This window comes from Taudactylus pleione, unplaced genomic scaffold (genome assembly GCF_031769625.1).
Source record: "Taudactylus pleione unplaced genomic scaffold, aTauple2 ptg000656l, whole genome shotgun sequence".
NCBI lineage: Eukaryota > Metazoa > Chordata > Amphibia > Anura > Myobatrachidae > Taudactylus > Taudactylus pleione.
The window spans coordinates 152,141-173,374 of NW_028285058.1; the positions used below are offsets into that span (position 1 = coordinate 152,141).

Consider the following 21,234-nt stretch of genomic DNA (forward strand, 5'->3'; position numbering starts at 1 on the left):
CCACCAACAAGCGGTGGCTTTGAAATACAGCCTCTTAGTAAATATACCCCTTAGTGTGTTAGAAAAACAGTTATGATCTGGTCTATTTCAGCACAAATTTGTCATCTGTATTTCATTATACTATCCCAGTTTACGAGGAAACTCCATAGGTAAACATTCGAGGTCACAAATACTTCCTTAGCGTTGCATTGGAGAGATTTAAAGTAGGGATGTGCAGGCTCGGATAGGTTTGAATTTTCCCGCCAAGTTCGGATTTTTCCCGCCAAAAATCGGATCTCAGAAAGGGGCAAAATGTCATCTTTCATGGACAAACATCATCACTCCTGGACAAAAGTCCATTAGTCGAGCTGGAATTTTTTGTAAATAATTATTTTTTTTCCTGTCTATTTAGTTTCTTGCAAAACTAAGAACATCCGTCATTTTTACATTATCTGCATTATTCTACAAGATGATACTACATACAAATCCCAGCTCTGTTTATCAGTTGTTGAAGCAGACAGGACCAGATCTCACTTTCCCAGGATCCTGCCCCGTGCTCCTTCCAGTAAAGCCAGTTTGGTTCCAGTCTACCTGGTTGTGCATCCACATTTCTTCAGTTGTCAGTCATTATTATTTGACTTTCCAGGCTAACGGGTGATCACAGGTTTTGCAAATCTTTTTTTTTTGTTTCCAACTACTCTGGTTTTACTACTTTAACTGTTTTCAGGAAAATGGTCAGCAATTGTCTATACCAGAGGTTCCCAAACTCCGCCATTACAGACCAGGTTTTAAGGGTATCTGTGCTTGAGCACAAGTGACTTAATTAGTACCTCAATGTAACCATCTGGACCCAAGCATGGATATCCTAAAAACCTGGACTGTAATAGCAGAGTTTGGGAACCTCTGGTCCAGGGCCGGACTGCCCATCTGGCATTTCTGGCAAAGGGCAGAAGGCCAGATGGGCCGGTGTCAAACCCCGGCCAAGCAGCCCCACCTCCCGGCTCTCTACTCGGCCGGGGATACTGAAAGATGGGGGCGTTGCGCGAGGCCAGGTCCCCCTGACTCACGGCACGCACCTGTGAGATGGGGCCACTCCCCTTTTTAGGTAAAGCCACGTGCCTTTTGCGGGCACACACATGCAGGGGGACTGCCAGCGCTCCTCAGCAGCCCCAGTCCGTCCCTGCTCTGGTCTACACCATTGTTCTGGAAGATAATAAACAAAACATATATTGATATTGTACCATAAGTGACAAATGCACACTTGTAATCCTGTAGGTTACTTTCTAAAGAAATGAACACAACAGAAGTAATCCAACAGCAGCTTAAGGGTAGCACATGGGCCCCTTAACCCTAAACATAGCTCCTCCGTGCAGTTGGTTTTACCGTTGGTGCCTCAATTCTTCTTTCATCAACTGGCAAAAACTGGGTGGGGAAGTGGGGTGAGCTGGGGAGCCAGCAGGGGCTGGCTGGCAACTTTTAGCTTGGGGGGCAAGTACAAGACAGTGGCCCTGATTTACCGATAATCTCTCCACTCCATAAACATTCGGTATTGCGTACAACTATGAATCAAGCCCTCTGCTAATACTCTTATGCAGGTTTCCAGTAGTGATCCCCCTATGCAGTGCTCCCAGTAGTGGTCCCCCCTGTGCAGTGCCCCTTCTGCCCCCAGTAGTAGTCCCCCGCTATGCAGTGCCCCCAGTAGTGGTCCCCCCCTATGCAGTGCCCCCAGTAGTGATCCCCCTATGCAGTGCTCCCAGTAGTGGTCCCCCCTGTGCAGTGCCCCTTCTGCCCCCAGTAGTAGTCCCCCGCTATGCAGTGCCCCCAGTAGTGGTCCCCCCCTATGCAGTGCCCCCAGTAGTGGTACCCCTATGTAGTGCCCTTTAAATAGTTGCCCCAGTTGTAGTCCCCCCCATGCAGTACCCCCAGTATTGCCCTTTATATAGAGCCCCCAGTAGTGGTCCCCCGATGCAGTGCCCCCAGTGGTAGTTCCCCCCTATGCAGTGCCCCCAGTGGTAGTTCCCCCCCCACTATGCAGTGCCCCTAGTGGTAGTCCCCCCCCTTGCAGTGCCCCTAGTAGTTTTCCCCGCCGGAGAAGTCCCCCCCCTTGTAGTGCCCCCAGTAGTCCCCCCCCCTTGTAGTGCACCCAGGAGTAGTCCCCCCCTTGTAGTGACCCCAGGAGTAGTCCCCCCTTGTAGTGACCCCAGTGATAGTCATCCCCCTTTTAGTGACCCCAGCAGTAGTCATCCCCCTTGTAGTGACCCCAGGAGTATTCCCCCCCTTGTAGTGACCCCAGTTGTAGTCCCCCCTTGTAGTGACCCCAGTTGTAGTCATCCCCTTGTAGTGACCCCAGTGATAGTCATCCCCCTTTTAGTGACCCCAGCAGTAGTCATCCCCCTTGTAGTGACCCCAGGAGTAGTCCCCCCTTGTAGTGACCCCAGTTGTAGTCATCCCCTTGTAGTGACCCCAGTGATAGTCATCCCCCTTGTAGTGACCCCAGTGGTAGTCATCCCCCTTTTAGTGACCCCAGTAGTAGTCCCCCCCTTGTAGTGACCCCAGTAGTAGTCATCCCCCTTTTAGTGACCCCAGTAGTAGTCCCCCTTGTAGTGCCTCCAGTAGTTGTGCCCCACCCCACCCCCAGCAAACACACACACGTAATAAAATAAATAAAAAAAACCACTTACCTGAATCCCGGCTCCCGTCGCCACCATCCGCTCCTCCGTCTGTCATCCCAGGCCGAACTGCTCTGCACTATGGGAGAGAAGTCATGACGTCTCTCCCATTACCCACTGCAGGAGCCGGAAGATGGAGCAGCTCCGGCAGTAGGCGCAGCAGCCGATGAGAGTCTCACAGACTCTCATTGGCTGCTAATTAAACAAAGACACAGCTGCCGGCGCCGGAGTGTTTGGCACTGTGTAGTGCTGACCGAATTCCGTCCGGTCAGCACTACACGCGCACTGCAGCTGTGTCACAGAGACACAGTCTGCCCGCGGCCCGGGATGGTATATGGCGCTGCGGCCCGGGGGGCACATGGCACCCTGCCCCCCTGTCCCAGCCAGCCTCTGGGAGCCAGCCACAATCAAGAGGTTAACACTGGTGATTGGTCCTACTGCTCACATACCTCCTCAGCTGTCATGTGCATGTTATCAAATTGAGTTGTCCTGGGAAAAATGGCAGCACATTATGGATTTGTTTCATGACAAATTATTTTAATTGACTATTTTATTGTGGAAAACTGGATCACAATATGGAAAAGTAATAACTGACAATACTAATGAGAGCCTAATCACTTGTGTCACGTTTACCAATAACATTTTATTTATTCAAAATTCTAAGATAAATGTGGAACACTTGAAGCAAAATTCCTAGGGAGAAAAGTGCTAAATGCGGGAATAAAGTGAATAATATGTGAGCAGTTTTGAAAATGTTATTCACATAGAGTTAAAATTGAATAACATTCTTAATAGAGGAAGGCAGGGTTTCTTCTCTTTGTAAATAAAAAAGATTTATAGACCGAGGAGGACCTTTATTCTATATAAAGGGTGATTGAGCGACAGGATAGTCTCCCAGCACTTGTGATGGAGAATCATATCATAAAATAACTGAAGAATACACGGGGCACATCTTAAGATCTAAAATATCCCACCCCCCAAAACAAAAACTCTCACAAAAATACATAAAATGGCAGACAAAATGGTTATTTTCTGCTGCCAAATGTAGTTTCTATGTTTTAGAGTCATGGCTTTCTTTTGGAATAAAGAAACAATTTGTTTTAAGAAAAGCACAGATTTGGCAAAATCCGACATTTAAATGATGGAGAGATATACAGCGGGTAAAATAAGTATTGAACACATCAACATTTTTCTCAGTAAATATATTTGTAACGGGGCTATTGTAATGAAATGTTCACCAAATATCAGCAACAACCCATGCAATCCACACATTCAAAGAAATCAAACCACGGATGTCCATAAATTAAGTTTTATGTAATAATTTGGAATGACACAGGGAAAAAGTATTGAACAGGCTTACTAAAATGTATTAAATACTTCGTACAAAAGCCTTTGTTGGTAACGATCGCTTGAAGACGCCTCCTGTATGGAGAAACTAGTATTCAAATCTTGAAGGTTCCGTGGGCCTCTTCTATGGACTCTGGGCCTGTTTCAGAGCCGGACGCTCAGAACGAGCGCCCACTGAATCAGGGCGTGTTTTTTTTTTTTGCGAACCGGTCTTTTGGATGCTCGCATAGCTGTGGGTTACCACCCACAACTTATGCGAGCATCCATGATGATGGTCGCGATGGTCAAGACCATCGCGACCATCGGGCTTGCGACGAGACCCTTGTGGTAGGGTCTCGTCTGCCGCAAGCCCTGGAGTGATTTTGGCTCTATCAGAGCCAAAATCACTCCCACTGACATCACTAGTAATGTCAGTGGGGCCCGGACCCAGACGGTAGGCATTGACAGCACGCCCCCTTTGGTACGAGACCCATAACGACAGCTACCCCGTCGTTATTCGGGTCTCGCGCATGCGCACGACAGAGGCGCCTCCGTCGTGCGCATGCGCATTTGGGAAACATCGACCCGCTTGCGAGCGCTTAGCGCTCGCGAGTCTGAATGAGACCCTCTGATCTTTAGTTCTTTCCATAGATTTTCGATTGGATTCAAGTCAGGTGATTGGCTGGGCCTTTCTAGCAGCTTTATTTTCTTTCTCTGAAACCAATTGAGAGAGTGGCCTTGGCTGTGTGTTTGGGATCATTGTCTTGCTGAAATATCCACCCTCGTCTCATCTTCAGCATCCTGTGTGACATAGTTTCTAGAGGAATTAGGTGAACTAGGTACAGAGCTGATGCAAATGCACACTAATAGTGATGGCGGCTACTTTCACAAGCGTACGGATGGGGGCGAGGAGTTGCAATTATTTCACAGCAGGCAATGCGGCCCACACTTACGGGCAAACTCTGAATCAGGCCGGGCATATGAACATCACATCCTGCACATGTTGTACACTCAAAATCAGCAGCAAGTTTTTAACACAAAATGTAAATGTCATGTGCAAGGGTCAAACATATAGAAATGAATAGGCAAATGAAATGTGGCTGGCCATATTGTTAGAAATCACCCAGAAAGCTGCTTTTCTCGTTATCGCTTAGCCAGGAGCTCCTCTGTGGGTCATGTCAGAGGTTTTTGAGGCCTTTGTGGTTTTCATGAGAAGCGAAACACTGAAAAACCAGAAATTCTGTAGTTGGGATGTAAATTCCTGCAGGGGAAAACTAACAGGTGTCCTCTTACTAGGGAGCGTCATTACAGCCTGTGCTCACTACTCGTCTTCTTAGCTGGTTATTGCAGGTAACACATCAACAGCCCTCTATAATGTAACTCAGCACAAGGAGTCTAGTCCTGGCAGATTTCTGTGACTGGCTGGAGAAACACTGAGAAATGAATAGGGGCGAATGGCAGCAAAGCTGGCCATACTGCTAGGCTGCAATCTTAAAATTTTCCATGAGGTACAACGTGCATTGGTTTAGCCAACAAAATGGCTGTCTCCACATTGGGTAGGTCAGTGTTTCCCAAACTTGGCACTAGAGGCACACTTACAGTTCAAGATTTAAGGATATCCATGATCGAGCACAGATGACTTAATACATCAGTCATTTTGATTTAACAATCTGTGCTTAACCAGGGATATCCTTAAAATCTGGACTGTGAGAGTGCCTTGAGGACAGAGGGCCTGATTCAGAGCCGCTCGTAAGCGGCCACTCGTTCGCTCCAAGCGATGTTTGCCCAACTGCGCATGTGTACGGATCGTTATACGCATGCGCAAACCAGTCAGTGCGGCCAAAATTCATGTGCTCGCAAAATAGCGAATGCCTGATAATTTGAGTGACAGAAAGAGGCATATGTGGGTGGTAACAGGGGAAGGTGCTTGAAAACGGGGAGTGGAGATCCGATCGCAGGCGTGCTTAAAGGTCAAAACGGGCGTATTATGGGTGTGCATAATTAAAACAGCAGCATCATTGAGCATGTCACTGGGTTATTTTATAGCCAGAACTGCTCGCAAAATTGTGGTAGCAAAAACCAACCACAAGAATAGCGAGCAGCTCATACCCTGGTCGATGTACTCGATTAATCTAATAGCGGACATGAGGTAGGATGCGAGCGGCCAGGGGGCGTAGTTTCCCAAAAAACGACCGCAAGTTTTGTTCGCTCGTTCAGACCTAGAGGCGTGAACAGACCGCAAAGAGCGAACGGTTCATTAGAATAGCCACCCCTTTTTTTTGAACGAACGACCGCAAATAGCGACCGGCTCTGAATCAGGCCCAGAGTTTGGTAACTTCTAGTGTAGGTGATGAATGCACATTAAAACATAAGTCTATGATATTAAAAACCTTATTAAATGTCAAATGTGAACAGACTGGAAACATTAGAAACTACTTGTTTATGCAAATAGATGCTATGCCGAACAACCCTAACATTAATCCACGATTGTATATTGTAACTTATTTTGTCAGTTGAGCTTTAAGTGGTAAATTCTTAGTTACAAGACATCCAAATATACTAAATAAATAAATCTATAAAGCATTGTCATTTTCCCATGGGCTTCATTTACTTTACCATGGGAAAACAGGTAAACATCAGCAGCAGAGCCTTGTGACGCCCTCACATGACACTGGGGGTAAATTCTAAGCAGACGACATCAAATTTCGATTTACATGTAGTACAATACTACACAAGGCCAGGATACAGAGTTTAGTGAGAAGTAATGAAAGGTCACCATAGAGCAAAGCAACAGGTGACCAGACTGAAGAGCTCACCTCTCAATGACTTCTGCTTCACCATCAAGTACCTTCTGCAGCAGTTGCTCCATGTGTGTCAGAAGCAGTGAGTGCCTCTGTAGGTGCTTACACACTAGATGATGTGCACACGATGCAATATCGTGAACAATTTCCCTTGAAGTTCTCCCCAGCGCTCCAGGACACGATATGGTGCTTAAAAATGTCAACGATCTATCGTGTACCCTTAACTATTTCCAGTGCATCATGTATGAGATTGGCAGATCTTGCCTGCTGTAGGCAAGATTTGAAGATGCGATGTACGACCCGCGTGTACGCGCATCGGCATCGAGATCATTAAGTGGACACTGTTAAGGTCCTTGCCATTAGGTTCCTACTGTAGTTTCCGGCCTGTGGAAGGAATCAAATCAATATAAATAGTCAAATGAAATCGAAAAGCCAAATAATTAATTAAATAAATTGATATCCAGTACAGGTAGAGGTACAGGAATGCCCTAGACCAGTGGTTCCCAAACTTTCTCAGAGGCACCCTTAGGGTCTTCATGATTTTTTCAAGGCACCCAACAGCTAAAATATTTACCGAGCAGTCACGTTTTTCAAGTAGTTGGGTCAAAATAACCTAATAAGTACTTTATTTAGGACAGGACAGAAATACTTATTATACTTATTAAGTTGTTTGCAAAAGAATACACATGAATCCAAGGAAAAAGAATATCTTATGTCCATGTCTCTCTCTTCGCGTGCCCCTACATGGCTCTCCATATGCCGCTCTCCATGTCTCTCCCTTCGTCTCCTTCATGTCTGTCCCTTTGCAGCCCCCTCCATGTCTCTTCCTTTGCAGCCTCCATGTCTCTCCCTTTTACAGCCCCCTCCATGTCTCTCTCCCTTTGCCACCTCCTTACTTAGCTTTAGTTGTGATCGCCAGCGCCGTTCTACAGCATCGCTCCTCAGATCACACAGGAAGTAATATCAGACACGCACTGCTTTGTGGGACCTCATTCAGCAACAGGCAGCCTCACAATTTACTGCCAATTTCTTTCCACTTACATGACAGTTCCCACACCGCTCCCCCAATCATCGCCCAAACTCTTCGCCCTCCGTACACAAAAATTATTTAAATAATAATAAAAAAATGACACAGGGCAGCCTCGTTAGGCCACCGGCCGCCACAGCACCCCGGCGAGAGAACAGTTAGGGAACCTGCCCTAGACCCACTTCTGACAGACATATTTAAGAGAAAATGTGGTCTTGCCCTGATAAATTTAATCAGAAGTCTTTTCTGTTTAATTTCTCAAAATCCTCTTGCTGGCGGCCTTGATAAGACCCTCGCTAAGACAGTAAAGGCTGCCACGAAGGGATGCAAAGATCTCTCTGGTAAAAAGGTAGCCCATATGCTGCAAAGACTCATGCCATCTTGGCATCCATTGTGTTAGCTATCAGGACCAAGCCCCAAAAGATTAAGCTACTGGCAAACCCACAGAGGTTTTTGGGAACAGCAGCGCACCGGTTCTTAATGGTGATGTCTTAAATCAGAATGATAAATAAGCTTCTTATGCCCATACTTATCAGAACATGGAACCTTAATTTATTATACAGAGTTTATATCCCAAGGGAGTTTTCCATCTTTTATATCTAGTGTACTTTTTCCCATGATCCCTAATTAATTTTCCCATGGTATTACAAGTCCCATATGAGATGCATGTGAGGTATAGTTTTGTTTCCGTTCAATAACAGGTGAAGAAAATTGAACACAAAGAATGGTGCAGCCAAGACTGGGGCAAGTTGTGACTGTACATTTGTGATAAAACTACAATTCCCAGCACACCTTTTTATTCTTATGGCAAGCCATATCATGAGTTATAACGCAACAGCTAAAAACAAAATAATTCAATGTAGGGACATTGATGAACCAATGACTAATCGCACAAATACAGAAGACATTGTCCGTTACAAAATCTTAAAAAAAACTTTATTGATTAAACATTATCTTGATAACAGCAATACATGAATTTTCACACATAGCGACTTTTACACATTTTAAAATGTAAGAACAAAAAATACCCATTAAAAAAAAAAAACATTTTAGAGCATATTGTGCTAAGTGCATAGTGTAACAAAATGAAATCGGTTGTGTAATTCTAAATCTTGGGGCCCATTTTATCAACCAGTTTTATCATGCGCAATGAATTCTAAAACTCGTTGCGTATGATAAATGGTGCTCTAGCCAAACATCTGCCAACTGTCACTTTTCAAATAGATGACAGTTGGGAGCTGATTGGCTGGAGCACCATTATCATACGCAACGTTTTTTAGAACTCATTGCGTTTGATAAAACTCGTTGATCAATGGGACCCATAAGTCATTATATCGATGTCCCACAGAAAATCTTTTATGTGTACAATATATTAGATAGTGCTGGAAAAAAAAAATTCTTCTGTATGGTAAAAATGTCATTTTTGTAGCGTTTAGAGATCATGAAATGATTACAGAACTGGAAAGTTGCAGCCCCATAATAGGTAACAAATTCACACTAAATGAGGCAGCACTGCAATATAAATGCTATTGCTGCAGAATGTAGCCCACTCACCTAATGTCATATAAACAACAAATGTGGATACAAAAACCCTGTAACTTCCTTGTCAGAAATCCATAAGAATTCAAATGCACTTTGTTCTCAGGTGTACATTAGGGGACCACGGCATCTAAAATAAAAGTTGATCAGTTCTGTCTGCTAGTTCGATGGCCAACTAGGGGCTTTTAGACCTAAGGGAGGACATAATGCGGGATATAGTTCCCATCCCAGCGGTCGGGATGCTGGCCCTTTGAATACCGATGGACTCCTGGCACCAGAATCCCGACTGCTGGCATCACAATAAGTGGGGGGTTTAGGGTTAAGCTCCAGGAAAGGTGGGTTAGGGGTAGGGTTAGGACACTTACCTAATTGGGTTGGGATTCTGTTGTCAGTATTCTGACGGCCAGCATCCCAACCTGCTGGGATTCCGTATCCAACCCGTTTTTCTTTTTTAGCATTCTAAATACTCCCCTTTAATACAGATCAAATCCCAGAGAATAAGATTAGACTGTAAGAAAGACATCTAGCATACAGGAAAAGACGTTTCCAGGGACTAACCTTTACAAGCTAGGCAAGGAAATAAGTGGTCCTTTAGATGTGCAGCAAATTCATGCTACAGTCCATTGTTTTGTTATGCTACAGTCCATTGCATTTGTAAGAGTAAAAGTTTCCGGATGCTGATCACTCATTTACTATCTACACTGCATAGGTTTGACGTATACCATTTCTAGGAGAGGGCTGGTAACTTGTGCTGTGAGGAGCAAACACAAGTGAGTGTCCCAGCAACAAACCTACAATCAAATGCCAAATAATTCTTCCCAAAGGACCAGTATTTAATACAGAGCATATTCTACTGTCAAATTAACATTACAGTGAGCATTCTAACGACCTCTAGGATATAAAAAGTGTTCTGAAAGCCTGGACACAATACAGATAGCATTCCAGTGGCCTGTATACAAAATTCTGCTGATCTACATAGAAAATAATATATTAAGAGACTAAAATGCACTGTAGTGAACGATAAACAATACAAAGAGCCAGCTAGTGACAGATTAACAGTATAAAGACCATTTTAGTGACGACTATAAAAAAAAAACCCAGTGCATACTAGTAACTAACTACTATGCTATGCTGCCCTGTTGTGGTGGTCACCACACAAAAAAAATTCCAAATATATGTTGGCTTTACTATAAAGATCCCAAAATCTTGGCGGCTTTGCACTGCAGCCTTTTCCAAATGTCTGGTGACATTAATATTGCAGACCTCTACAATCACTAGTGGCATTAATGGTATAATCCCCAATAAACATTAGTTGTGTTTTCTTATATTTAGAAGGGAGTCATTTTTTTTTCACAGAGACAGCCATATAAAGCTGCCATGCTGATCGATACTGCAAATTAAACATTGAATTTTAAGATATCTGGGATTACTGCCATGTTGCTCAGACTATAAAATTGTTGGTGGCTGCCACTGGTCATTTACTAATGTAATGCAACACAAAGATACAACACATGGAAAATGAGTGCAAACTGGCCCCATACAAACTGTGCTGCCTTGGGGTATGGCTATACAGAAGCTCCCCAACAGCGCCTCATGAATGATAAACAGTATGTTTGTATGCTATAGATCAGGGTTAGGTAGCCCTTGTGGCACTACAAGTTGCAACATTCCCATCATTTGGCTTTTCCCATTCTATCTTGGCTAGCAGGGATTCATATACTCACACTGGCTGGGATGTCACCGTCTGCCCCCATCTGTTACAGTGTCCAAAGCTCTTTTAAAAAGCTTCATGTAAATGTGTTTTTTATCCGTGTATATGAAAATGGTTCAATATAACCCACAAAGCAAATCTAGAACGCTGGTTATGTATAGAAACACAAAGAGATCCCATGTACACAGAGCACACACTGCCCAATCATACCGCATTAATCAGCCTGGACAGAAGGCAGGGCAGTGTTATCCAGGCATTGCCCTATTCCCTCTCCTCGGGAACGGGGTTTACTTGGCATGCAATAATAATAATAATATGTCAGGAGTACAGGAAGAAAAAACTATAATACAATAGGCTGACATATCCAGTGAAAACAATGTACAATGTACCTTCCACCATCAGAGTTTTCACCACTTATTTTCTGATAAAAAAAAAAGAAAATATATTTAGTGATGCAAACCATTATCATGCTGAGGAAACGGGGTACGTCACAAAGTGGTGCAAAGACCCTCCCACAACCAGTAAAATTACACCCCTATGTTGCACAGTGGTGGGGGGAGGGGATAAATGTCAGCTTTTATCGCCTTTCATATCACAATGAGGCAGATGTACTAAGCGCAAAAAAATTAATAAATTGCAGAGTGTTAAACTACCAACCAATCAGCTCCTAACTAATTTTTCAAACACAACCTGTAACATGACAGTTAGGAGCTGAGTGGCTGGTAGTTGAACACTATCCAGAGCTTAGTATATCCTCCCCTATGTGTTCAGAGTTTTTAATGTCAAACGCACTCTCTGAACACTTTCACATATACTGTATGGAGTTTATACATAGGTGTTTTATTTATTGGGAAAAAAAGATGGTATACTAAATACCTGGCCCAGCGCTTTAAATGGGGAGTTTTTCCTGAAAGCAGCTGTTGCAGGAGATAGTCAGTCACTCTCCAGAAAATGTATAACCAAGTAGTAGATAACAGCGCTTAGGTATATTATTACTGAAGATGCTGTGCACACTCAAGTAAATATTAAAATAGCATTTAATCAACTACACACGATTGCTAAATAAACATCCATAGAAGTTCTCACACAGAATAAGACGTGCTTAAGCATGCATAGGAAGGAACACTCTGTGGGTCGCAGACCTGAACAACCCCCTTAGTACAATATAGCGAAACGCGTTAGCTGGGTCACACAAACATCCCCGTAATAACTACTACTTGGTATTATTTATGTGGTTTCATTCCGCTTTAATTGTTTAGTTTTTGCCATCTAACATCTAGAGATGAGCGAGTTCGGATTTTCCCGCCAAATTCAGCTTTTTCCTGTCAAAAATCGGGTCTCAGAAAGAGGCAAAACGTCATCTTTCATGGACAAACCTCATCATTCCTGGACAAAATGATGACGTTTTGCCTCTTTCTGAGACCTGATTTTTGGTGGGGAAAATCCGAAGTAATCCGAACGCGCTCATCTCTACTAACATCATTATCTTAGAGAACCATCCTCTTGCCAGTAAAGTGCCTCAAACACATCTAGGACACCATGCTCTGCTCCAATTTCTCTCACTTATTTCCCAGTTGCAACAACTAGAGATGAATTAAATAATTAAAGCTAAAAACATAATTACCACCAATGTTTTTTTTTTTATTCAGCCTGTTTTTTTGCAACTAGAAATTAAGCATGGGAAAACAGAGCCCCCAAAATATTAACCCATAGATGACTAGATTTATGTTGCTTTAGTACGTTACCTCAGCGGATGTCTCCCAGAAAGTAATATGGCTGCTGCCAAATTTTGATAGCTATAAAACTGTGTCTGCATCACAAAAATAAAGATGATGTCGACACAAAATGCAATTAACCGGCCAAATTAGTGACAAAATACACAAGAAACAGAAGTACAAATGTATATACACCAATACAAAGTTTAATCACTACATAGTAAGAAGGCAAAAGTGGTTATTATTGGAGTAAAAAAAAATATATCAATATATATTAGTATGGATATAGAAAAAATATCTAGGGGTATATTTACTAATGGTCGATTTCAAATCAATCGATTTATTTTGATCAAAATCGATGTTAAATCACACATTTATGAAATATATATTTTTTTAAGAGTTAGTAAATTTAGCTCCAGAAATACAACATCGAACAATAGATCTATTTGAAATCGATTAAAATTGACCATTATAAAAAATGACCCCCTAGTGTTTATTGCACCCACTAATTGATGCACTTCCACTTCTGCTTGCTAAGGGGCAAAACTACGACCTAACACTTTACTGTGTAATGGCGACGATATTTATATCTTTGGATTATAAAAGCGCTTTTCTATTTCAATACAGAACAGAGAATAAAAGTTCAAGTGGTTATGTACATTTTGTTTTTACAAGAAGATCAATTTAGAATACAATTAAGCGGAAAAACACAATTTTATGTTAATATTATTATTAATGCAAAGGGCGAAATTAAATTATTGTTTGGTCGCCTGTTAGTCATGGTCGCCCGACGGAGTTATTCAATTGTTGCTACAATCGCATGCGAGTGCTCCGGGCGCCCAGATTGCTGCTTGTGCCCCTCTGAGGTGGTGAGTAGACATATGCAAAAAGTCTGTATTTTGGGCATCCAAGCGTTTTAACTAGGACTTTAGACGGGTTTAGCTGCTTTACGCATCTAAACCTGATACATTTGGGTGTGGTAAGTAATGGGCACACACGGCACACAAGCCTGTCAGCGAAACAATTGAATAGCTCCGTCGGGCGCCCACTGCTCATGGGCGCGCAAAAAAAAGAATTAAGATGTGTTCCAAACATGTCCTCATACACCTAGCCTCAAAGTTGCATGCGGTACGAGATGCCTGGTGCGTGAGCCGCCAGGTCACGTGCGACTGGGCTTGCGTCGAACATTTTTTGCGTCTTTCGCCCCCAAAAAATGCGTCAGTAACAATTTTATGTGACTGCACTGATCCATTTAATACAGGACACTTACATATATGTGCGCACCCGAATCAATATACGAAGCACAACGGAACTTGTCGTGAAAAAAAGCTGCGGCCGCTGCATCGTAGCACTTTATATCGGAATCGATTTGTCACATCCGATTGTGACAGACATATTTTGGAGCGAAAAGACGAAAACTGGAGCCGCACAGGACCTGGCGTGCTGGGATAGGCTATTTGGTGCAAATGCAGCAATGGGACACATTTACATAAGCTGCACAGATATCGTATACTGTAAAGCCATTGAAGCTGTCAGTATCAATAGATAACAGAATCACATTATTCAGACTATAATTATAACGTATATTACATTTGTCAGGGAAAAAAAAAAAAAAAGATTAATTCTAACCATATGACATGGCACCAAACAGTGGTATTATTGTAAGTCTGAGTATACCAGCACTTTGATTAGAAAAGGAGTAAGTTAATTAAAGCAATGGTAATAATCACGCTTTTCTTGCAGCCCCCCTCCCCCAAACAAGTATAGATGCTTCACAATAAAAGAAGATGACATAGACGCAATGCTGGTGAATGTAAGTGAGTAAGTTAGAGTCACTTCATCACAAAACACTGAGGTCATGCAGTTGTCCCGCACGTCACAGTAACAGAGCATCCTGCATCCATCTAAGTCTCGTTCTCACTCGGTTACAGGTTTTAATCAATGGAACGGAAAGGGTTGTCATCTGTCTGACATAGGTAGAGATACACCAGGTAGCCCGCGAACAGGACAAATAGGAAAAGTTGCAGCCACAGTGGTAAGAAGCGCTTCACGGGTTCCTCCTCTTCCTTCTTTTTTGGACGGATAGGTTTTCGTGGCTCCACTCCCTGTGGATAGCTTGACGGATGGCGTACCTGGGATATATTCTGGTACGTGCTGCCCCCGCTGCTGTAACTTCTGTAATGGTGTCAACAAAACAGTAACGTGAAGTCAGAGAGAAGGGAGTAACACATACATCCCCCCCTTTCTTAGGAAGAGCCCAGGCTAAGTTTGGGAGTTAGCAGCAGGTCTCAGAATTCAGTTATAAGTGACTTACATATTTAATTACTTCACTGTTCTTTACAAATAAAGATTCTAGTTTATGAAGATTGCCTGGTATGACCCGGCCGTAACCATAGTAATAGGGATTAGCTGGTTTTCTTTTCTGGAATGTCCCATTCAGAGCTGGAGCCATTAGAGGATCACACATAAATAACACTATGCCCCTGCTCTTTTAGGGCCTGATTCAGAGTTGTACGCTATGTCAATGTTTTCGCAAATTGAGTGTTTTTTTTTTTTTTTTTTACCACTGTGCATGCGCCACGGTATATTACCGTAGTCATTACTGGCAGTGTGATTGACAGGCGGGAAATATTTAGGGGAGGCAAAGGGGAGTGTCAGCTAAAAATGCAGGTGCGTCTCTTCACTGTTTCGGGGGCATATCACATCCTGCATCTGCAAAGCTGTAAGCAGAAAACATGGCTCTGGCGTCTCGGTTACGACGGCTGTACTGAGTGGCCATAGACTCACTCGAGGAGTTGATGTTTGCCCGATTTGCATCCAATGCTGTGTACGCAGGTGCGGACAGCTGCGATGGCTCTGGTGGACGTCTCAGTACAAGCCCCGCCCACTCTTGCATTAGCATATTTTAGCACATCCGCAGCTGCGTAAATCGAAGCTGCGGTAGCATGAGCGTACAACTCTGAATCAGGCAGCAATGTGAGCTTGGGATGGTCGCCTATACCCACTATGCATAAATACACAGATCCTAAGCATATTTTATCACTTCTCTAGCTGCAATGGTTTGAAAGAGACACTCTGTAGCAGAGTCTACCTAATGCTGGGAAACACTAAACGAGAGATACATTCAACATCCCAACAGCGGGGACTCCGGCGGTCAGAATGCCGACGCCGGAATCCCGTCACTTATCGGAATACCGGCGCCGGCATCCCGAAGGTTAAGTAGCTGGGTTAGGCACTAGGGGGGAGGGTTAGGTTTAGGAACTAGGGGGGAGGGTTAGGTTTGGGTACCGGGAAGGGAGAGTGTTACTTACCTGGAGCCATCTGGATGGTAACCTAGTCAGGATGTCGGCGTCAGGATTCTGACCACTGGGATCCTGAACGCCGGCATCCCATACCCAACCCCTAAACAATGTGCACCCAGCACGATATTGCAAGCGACGGGACATACACACTTGCCCGATGCTGGCAGCGACAAAACAACGGCGGGGGCCATTCTGCATGCAGGTCAGGCGGACGATGTTGCTGACGACGCGCGGGAACGTGCACCGTCAGTGACATAGCGGGTACACACTGGCTGACGTGCCCGATATGTCGACCATTTTTGTAATGGGTATCCGGAATACCCATTACCACCTTAGTAATGGGTATCCGGAATGAAGATCGACACTGTTTAGATCAACAGGTAATAGTTCAACGTGGCCAAAAGGTCGACTTTGCAAAAGGTTGACAAGGTTAAAAAGGATGACACAGAAATGGTCCACACATGTCTGGCGGATCAGACGACATATCGTCTAGTGTGTACCCGGCATAACAGTTGCCTGAATTTCTCCCGTATTTTCTGTGCACTCATACAGTGCATATGTCAACACTCATCGCCACACCATTAGTCTGGGTTCAGGGGGTTTATAAATCTTTATTATGAAAAACTATTGTCGCTGGGGTTTGACAAATATTTTGCCGTAGAACCGGTGGGGACTGCAGGAGTCCTTTATTTAAAATTTTGATATATATATTTATTTATATATATTGCCTGATTTGCATCCAATGCTGTGTACACAGTTGCAGACAGCTGAGATGGCTCTTAATAGATGGATGATCTATTAATGTAATATAAGGTGCACATGTCCTTAGTGTGGCAACCCTTAATGGCATGATTACCACTAACTTAGGTCTCAAACGGTAAACTACAAATTGGCATATAACAAACACCAAGCTTAATACAATTCAGGCTTCCCATGTTTACAGGATATTCATCAAACATTCTACGGAGAACAGGTGCAGGTGTTTCCCATAGCAACCAATCAGATACTGCCTATACATTTTACACAATGCATTAGATAAGTGATAGGTAGAAGCTGATTGGTTGGTATGGGCAATACGAGCAATTGTCCTCTGTAGAAGGTATAATAAATCTCCCCCTTACCATATGGGCTCTCCATAGACCCTACAGTTGCATCTACTACACGACCACATTTTGCAGCACTCAGAAATGTACAATTTCATTTTCCCACACCATGACAAAGTTGAATTAACTTTAAATTGTATATGTGCTTATTGTTATCCAAGTGAAAACAGCTACCTGTCTTATAAGTTCCTTTGTGTCCTGTAATAGGGCATTGGACAAACTAGCATCTTTCATTTTTGGCTACAATAAGCTCCACAGTACATTCTATGTAACCATAATCCCTCTGTGGGTGCATCATGCTGGTTTGGCACATCTCCAGTGTAACCACCCACCCCCCCAATGTGACATCTTGTATTGACTTAAGTGGTTGTAGCTCTAAGATAAACCTTAGGTAATGGGTATCTGGAATGACGATCGACACGGTTTAGATCAACAGTCAACAGGTAATAGTTCGAGGTTGCCAAAAGGTCGACTGACAAATGGTCGACAAGGTTAAAAGGATGACACCAAAATGGTCGTTTTTTCAACATTATTAAGGTTAGGCTGCCAAGGGGACGGTTAGGGTTTGGCACTTGGGGGAGGGTTAGGGTTAAATTACAAAAAAAAATAAAAAATTGTTGACCATTTGAACCTGTCAACAATTTGACCATGTCGACCTACTACCTGTTGATCTAAACATTTTCGGTCCATTAAACCACACCCAAGTAATGCATAGTAAGGTTACTCTAATACACATGCGATGCTAATATAGCTATAAATAATATATGTATATATGGTGAGTTACGATATCATTACTCCAGTGCTGATTAGAGAAACGTGTGCATTAGAAGGAATAAAGCACCCCTACTGTAAGTTACAGATATTAGACGCGATAATGGAGATCTGTCAGCCATGAAAAACAACTGAAATTGTATATTGTCCCATAACGCCTCCACAACTTCTAATATCTATATAATTTACACTAGGGAGGGCAATATTCATGTGTAAACCAGTAGGTGGGATGAGTACGTCTTTACACTGAGGACCTATATCCAACATAAGTACAATATCATTATTTCTTATCCAATAGCACGTTGAATAAAATATGTATGGTAGAATTGTACTAGTTGTGCAAGGTACTAAGTATTTTATTAAAATAATAAAATAAACAGCTTACTTGTTTTGCAGATCATCTCTGGGCTGTAAAAAAAAAAAAAACACATTTAATTGAGATTTGCGATTGACACAATATTTAAGATAGCCGTATTGGTTCTCCATTGCTCGCTATTTCCATGTGGTAGCCAAACGTTCTAGGGGGCACATCTACTACGCAGCGCTTTTCAAAGCCGTCGCACCTTCTGCAGTCTCGGCCTCTGGACTTAAAGAGGCTGGTTTTGTATTTAATATTATTATAATAAGACTAGGGAGCTTTGAAAAGCACTGCTTAGTAAATTTACCCCCAATACAGGGGTGGGCAATTATTTCGACAGGGGAGGACGCTCAGCAAGTTTTAGTAAACTGTAGAGGCCGCATACAAAATATTATGCATTTACAATGTGTATCAATAAAATTGGAATAGTAGTTACTGTAAGAACCATGTGTGCATTTCCCATGCAAAAATCACAACCCTGCTGTAGATCATGACATCTTGGGGTGCTGGTAATTACATTTACGGACATCAGGGTGTATTTGGAAACTATTTTTGTTCTCCTGCTCATCTGTAGCAACAGCTGTACTGCCCAGTCTCCACGGAGCTTACAAAATTCTGCTGTATTGTCCAAGATAGACTCCTATCTCCTGCAGGCACGTGGCACAGCAAGTCATTCTGTGCGATGTGCCCCAATGCAGCAAGCTCCAGAAAGAAGTAACTTACTGAACTTCTGCATGATAGGCAAAGCGCATTAGGACTCCTGGGTCATAAACGGGGATCGGTATGGAATACATGCATCTGGTGGTTCAATTCCCGACGCTGGAAAACCGGCATGAAGATCCCGACAGGTATGTATTTCAACTATTCACTAACCTAAACCCCAACCCCCTAACCCTTAGGGGTGCCTAACCCTAACCTCATCCCCTAGTGCCTAACCCTAACCCACCCCGGGAGTGCCTAACCCTAACCCCCCCTTCCCCTAGCCTAACCCTCCCGGGGGGGTGCCTAACCCTAAGTCCCCCACCGGAAGCCCGTAATTCTCCTCCGTGTGGCTGTCCGTGCCCGCCGCCCAGCTTACCTTCTATCGTTATGCCGGGCGTCGGGCTCCCGGCGTAGGTAAAATGACAGGTGTTGGGATTTCGACACCTGTCATTAGACCCCTGCCGGGATTAGACAGTTGGGAAGCCGGTGGTCGGCATTTCGATCGTTGGCTTCCTGACTGCATCCCCATAAACGGCGTCAGCTAAGTGCTTAAATGGAAAATACACATTGTTAATATTTGACCATTTTAATGACTTATTAAAGCTGTAAAATGCTCAGTAAAACATATGCACATAAGCTATTTTGCCCAGAAAGATGTATTTCTTTGCATTGTACAATATTAGTATGAGTGAGACCCACCATCTCAGCATACCTCAGCTCAGGTAAAAAGATAAACCACAGACTGCAGCTGATGATAAACTAATGGTAAGGTCTGCAGTATACAGTACTTATTTGTATTCACCAAGTAATAGCTGGTCTCAGGCACAGAAGTGCCTTTGTTTTACTCAACAATTGGAGATTTACGCCCACTCACTGCTCTCATCTGCAGTCTACAGGTGCGTTCTACTGTGTAAGGAGAGGCGGAAATATCTTTACAGGAGCATTGTGCAAAATTGTACCGTTCACATCAATGTCTAACTTTCCATCCCTTTAGTATTAAACCTTTCAACCAATTAAACTTTTCTCCTAACATAATAATTCATTTGATAATGATAATTTTTATTTTATAGACTTTTTCTCCAAAAGGACGCACTGCCCGGTTTAGCCTAATATATGGCCAATAGTAACCATAGAAAGTGAGAATTAACCGTGAGGGAGTGGGGATCATTGTAGGTGGGGATTTTATGCGTTTGAAGTGTTTTATTACATTAGTGTAACATCAGGCACAACAGGTCACACTAAAGTATAAAATGAGACCCAATCACAGCTAGCTCTGAGCAGATACTAAAGTCCTTTTGCCGAGTGGAAATGACTGACTGCTCCTAAAAATGTCACCTCTCTGCACTTCATTGCCTTTCAATAAAATCTATCTCCACAAATTAAAATTTAGTTTCATCACAGCACAACAAAATGAGGGTCACCAATAGGCCTACTCCAAACGTCATTATTAACACCCTTACTTGGCCCAATTCTTTCCCTCTGCCCGAGTAACCAGATAATCCACAAACGTCTCCATTTTGCTCTGTGAACCAATACACCCCATGCATTCATCAGTCGTTCCCTGTAACTATAACTACAGTGCATTATGGGATAACTGATCAAAGGAATTGGCCCTATTGCCACTTTGGGAACAGGAAATAATCCCCCCACCCCAGGTGGTGCTGATGGGGAAACATGTTTTACTATTGCAGACCAATCACTCATCGCTCATCAAATAAATAGCACTACTGTAGCAAGATCACTAATATATTAGCATAAATAGGAGAGACCCATTCATCCAATCAGATGTTGGTTGTTATCAGATTGTATCTTGCACCAGGGATCGAGCACTTGCAAGTGACCCACCTCCAAACAGACGAAACGTGTTTAGAGGAGAGCATGGGTCGCACTTTACTGCAAATGCACATGCTGGACTTTGGCTGGGTTTACATGACTCCACCCACCCCTCTCCCAGCCCCCTACATTCAAGCAGTTTCAAGCGCAAAATGCATCGGCATGGCTGAAGAAGAACAAGACTTTTGGGTGTGTGCGTGCAAATTGTGGGGGAAATACGGTGCTAAATCTACCACTATTATATGTGTAAGTTTCTATTTTCAGCTAATATTATACTTGTTTAGCATCGCCTCTACTCTTACCCTCTGATAAACTTCTGGGTAACGGGAAGTTCTGGTGTAAACTTCTTCTTCATACGTTTCATTGTCACCTATTTAAAAGGACAAAAAGAGTAGTTA

General features: G+C 43.2%; 1 protein-coding gene across 1 annotated transcript in view; it reads right to left on the reverse strand.

Moving 5' to 3' along the window:
* Positions 1 to 8,721: 8,721 nt before the first annotated feature.
* The window catches only part of EMD (emerin), a 40,543-nt gene continuing 28,030 nt past the window's right edge, over positions 8,722 to 21,234 (reverse strand). Inside the window, exons 6-8 of the mRNA XM_088455454.1 lie at positions 21,139 to 21,206; positions 18,329 to 18,351; positions 8,722 to 14,942 (exon numbers count right to left, since the gene is read on the reverse strand). Coding sequence (XP_088311580.1) covers positions 14,702 to 14,942; positions 18,329 to 18,351; positions 21,139 to 21,206 — 332 coding nt within the window. The 3' untranslated portion in view covers positions 8,722 to 14,701. The remainder of the gene's footprint in view (positions 14,943 to 18,328; positions 18,352 to 21,138; positions 21,207 to 21,234) is intronic.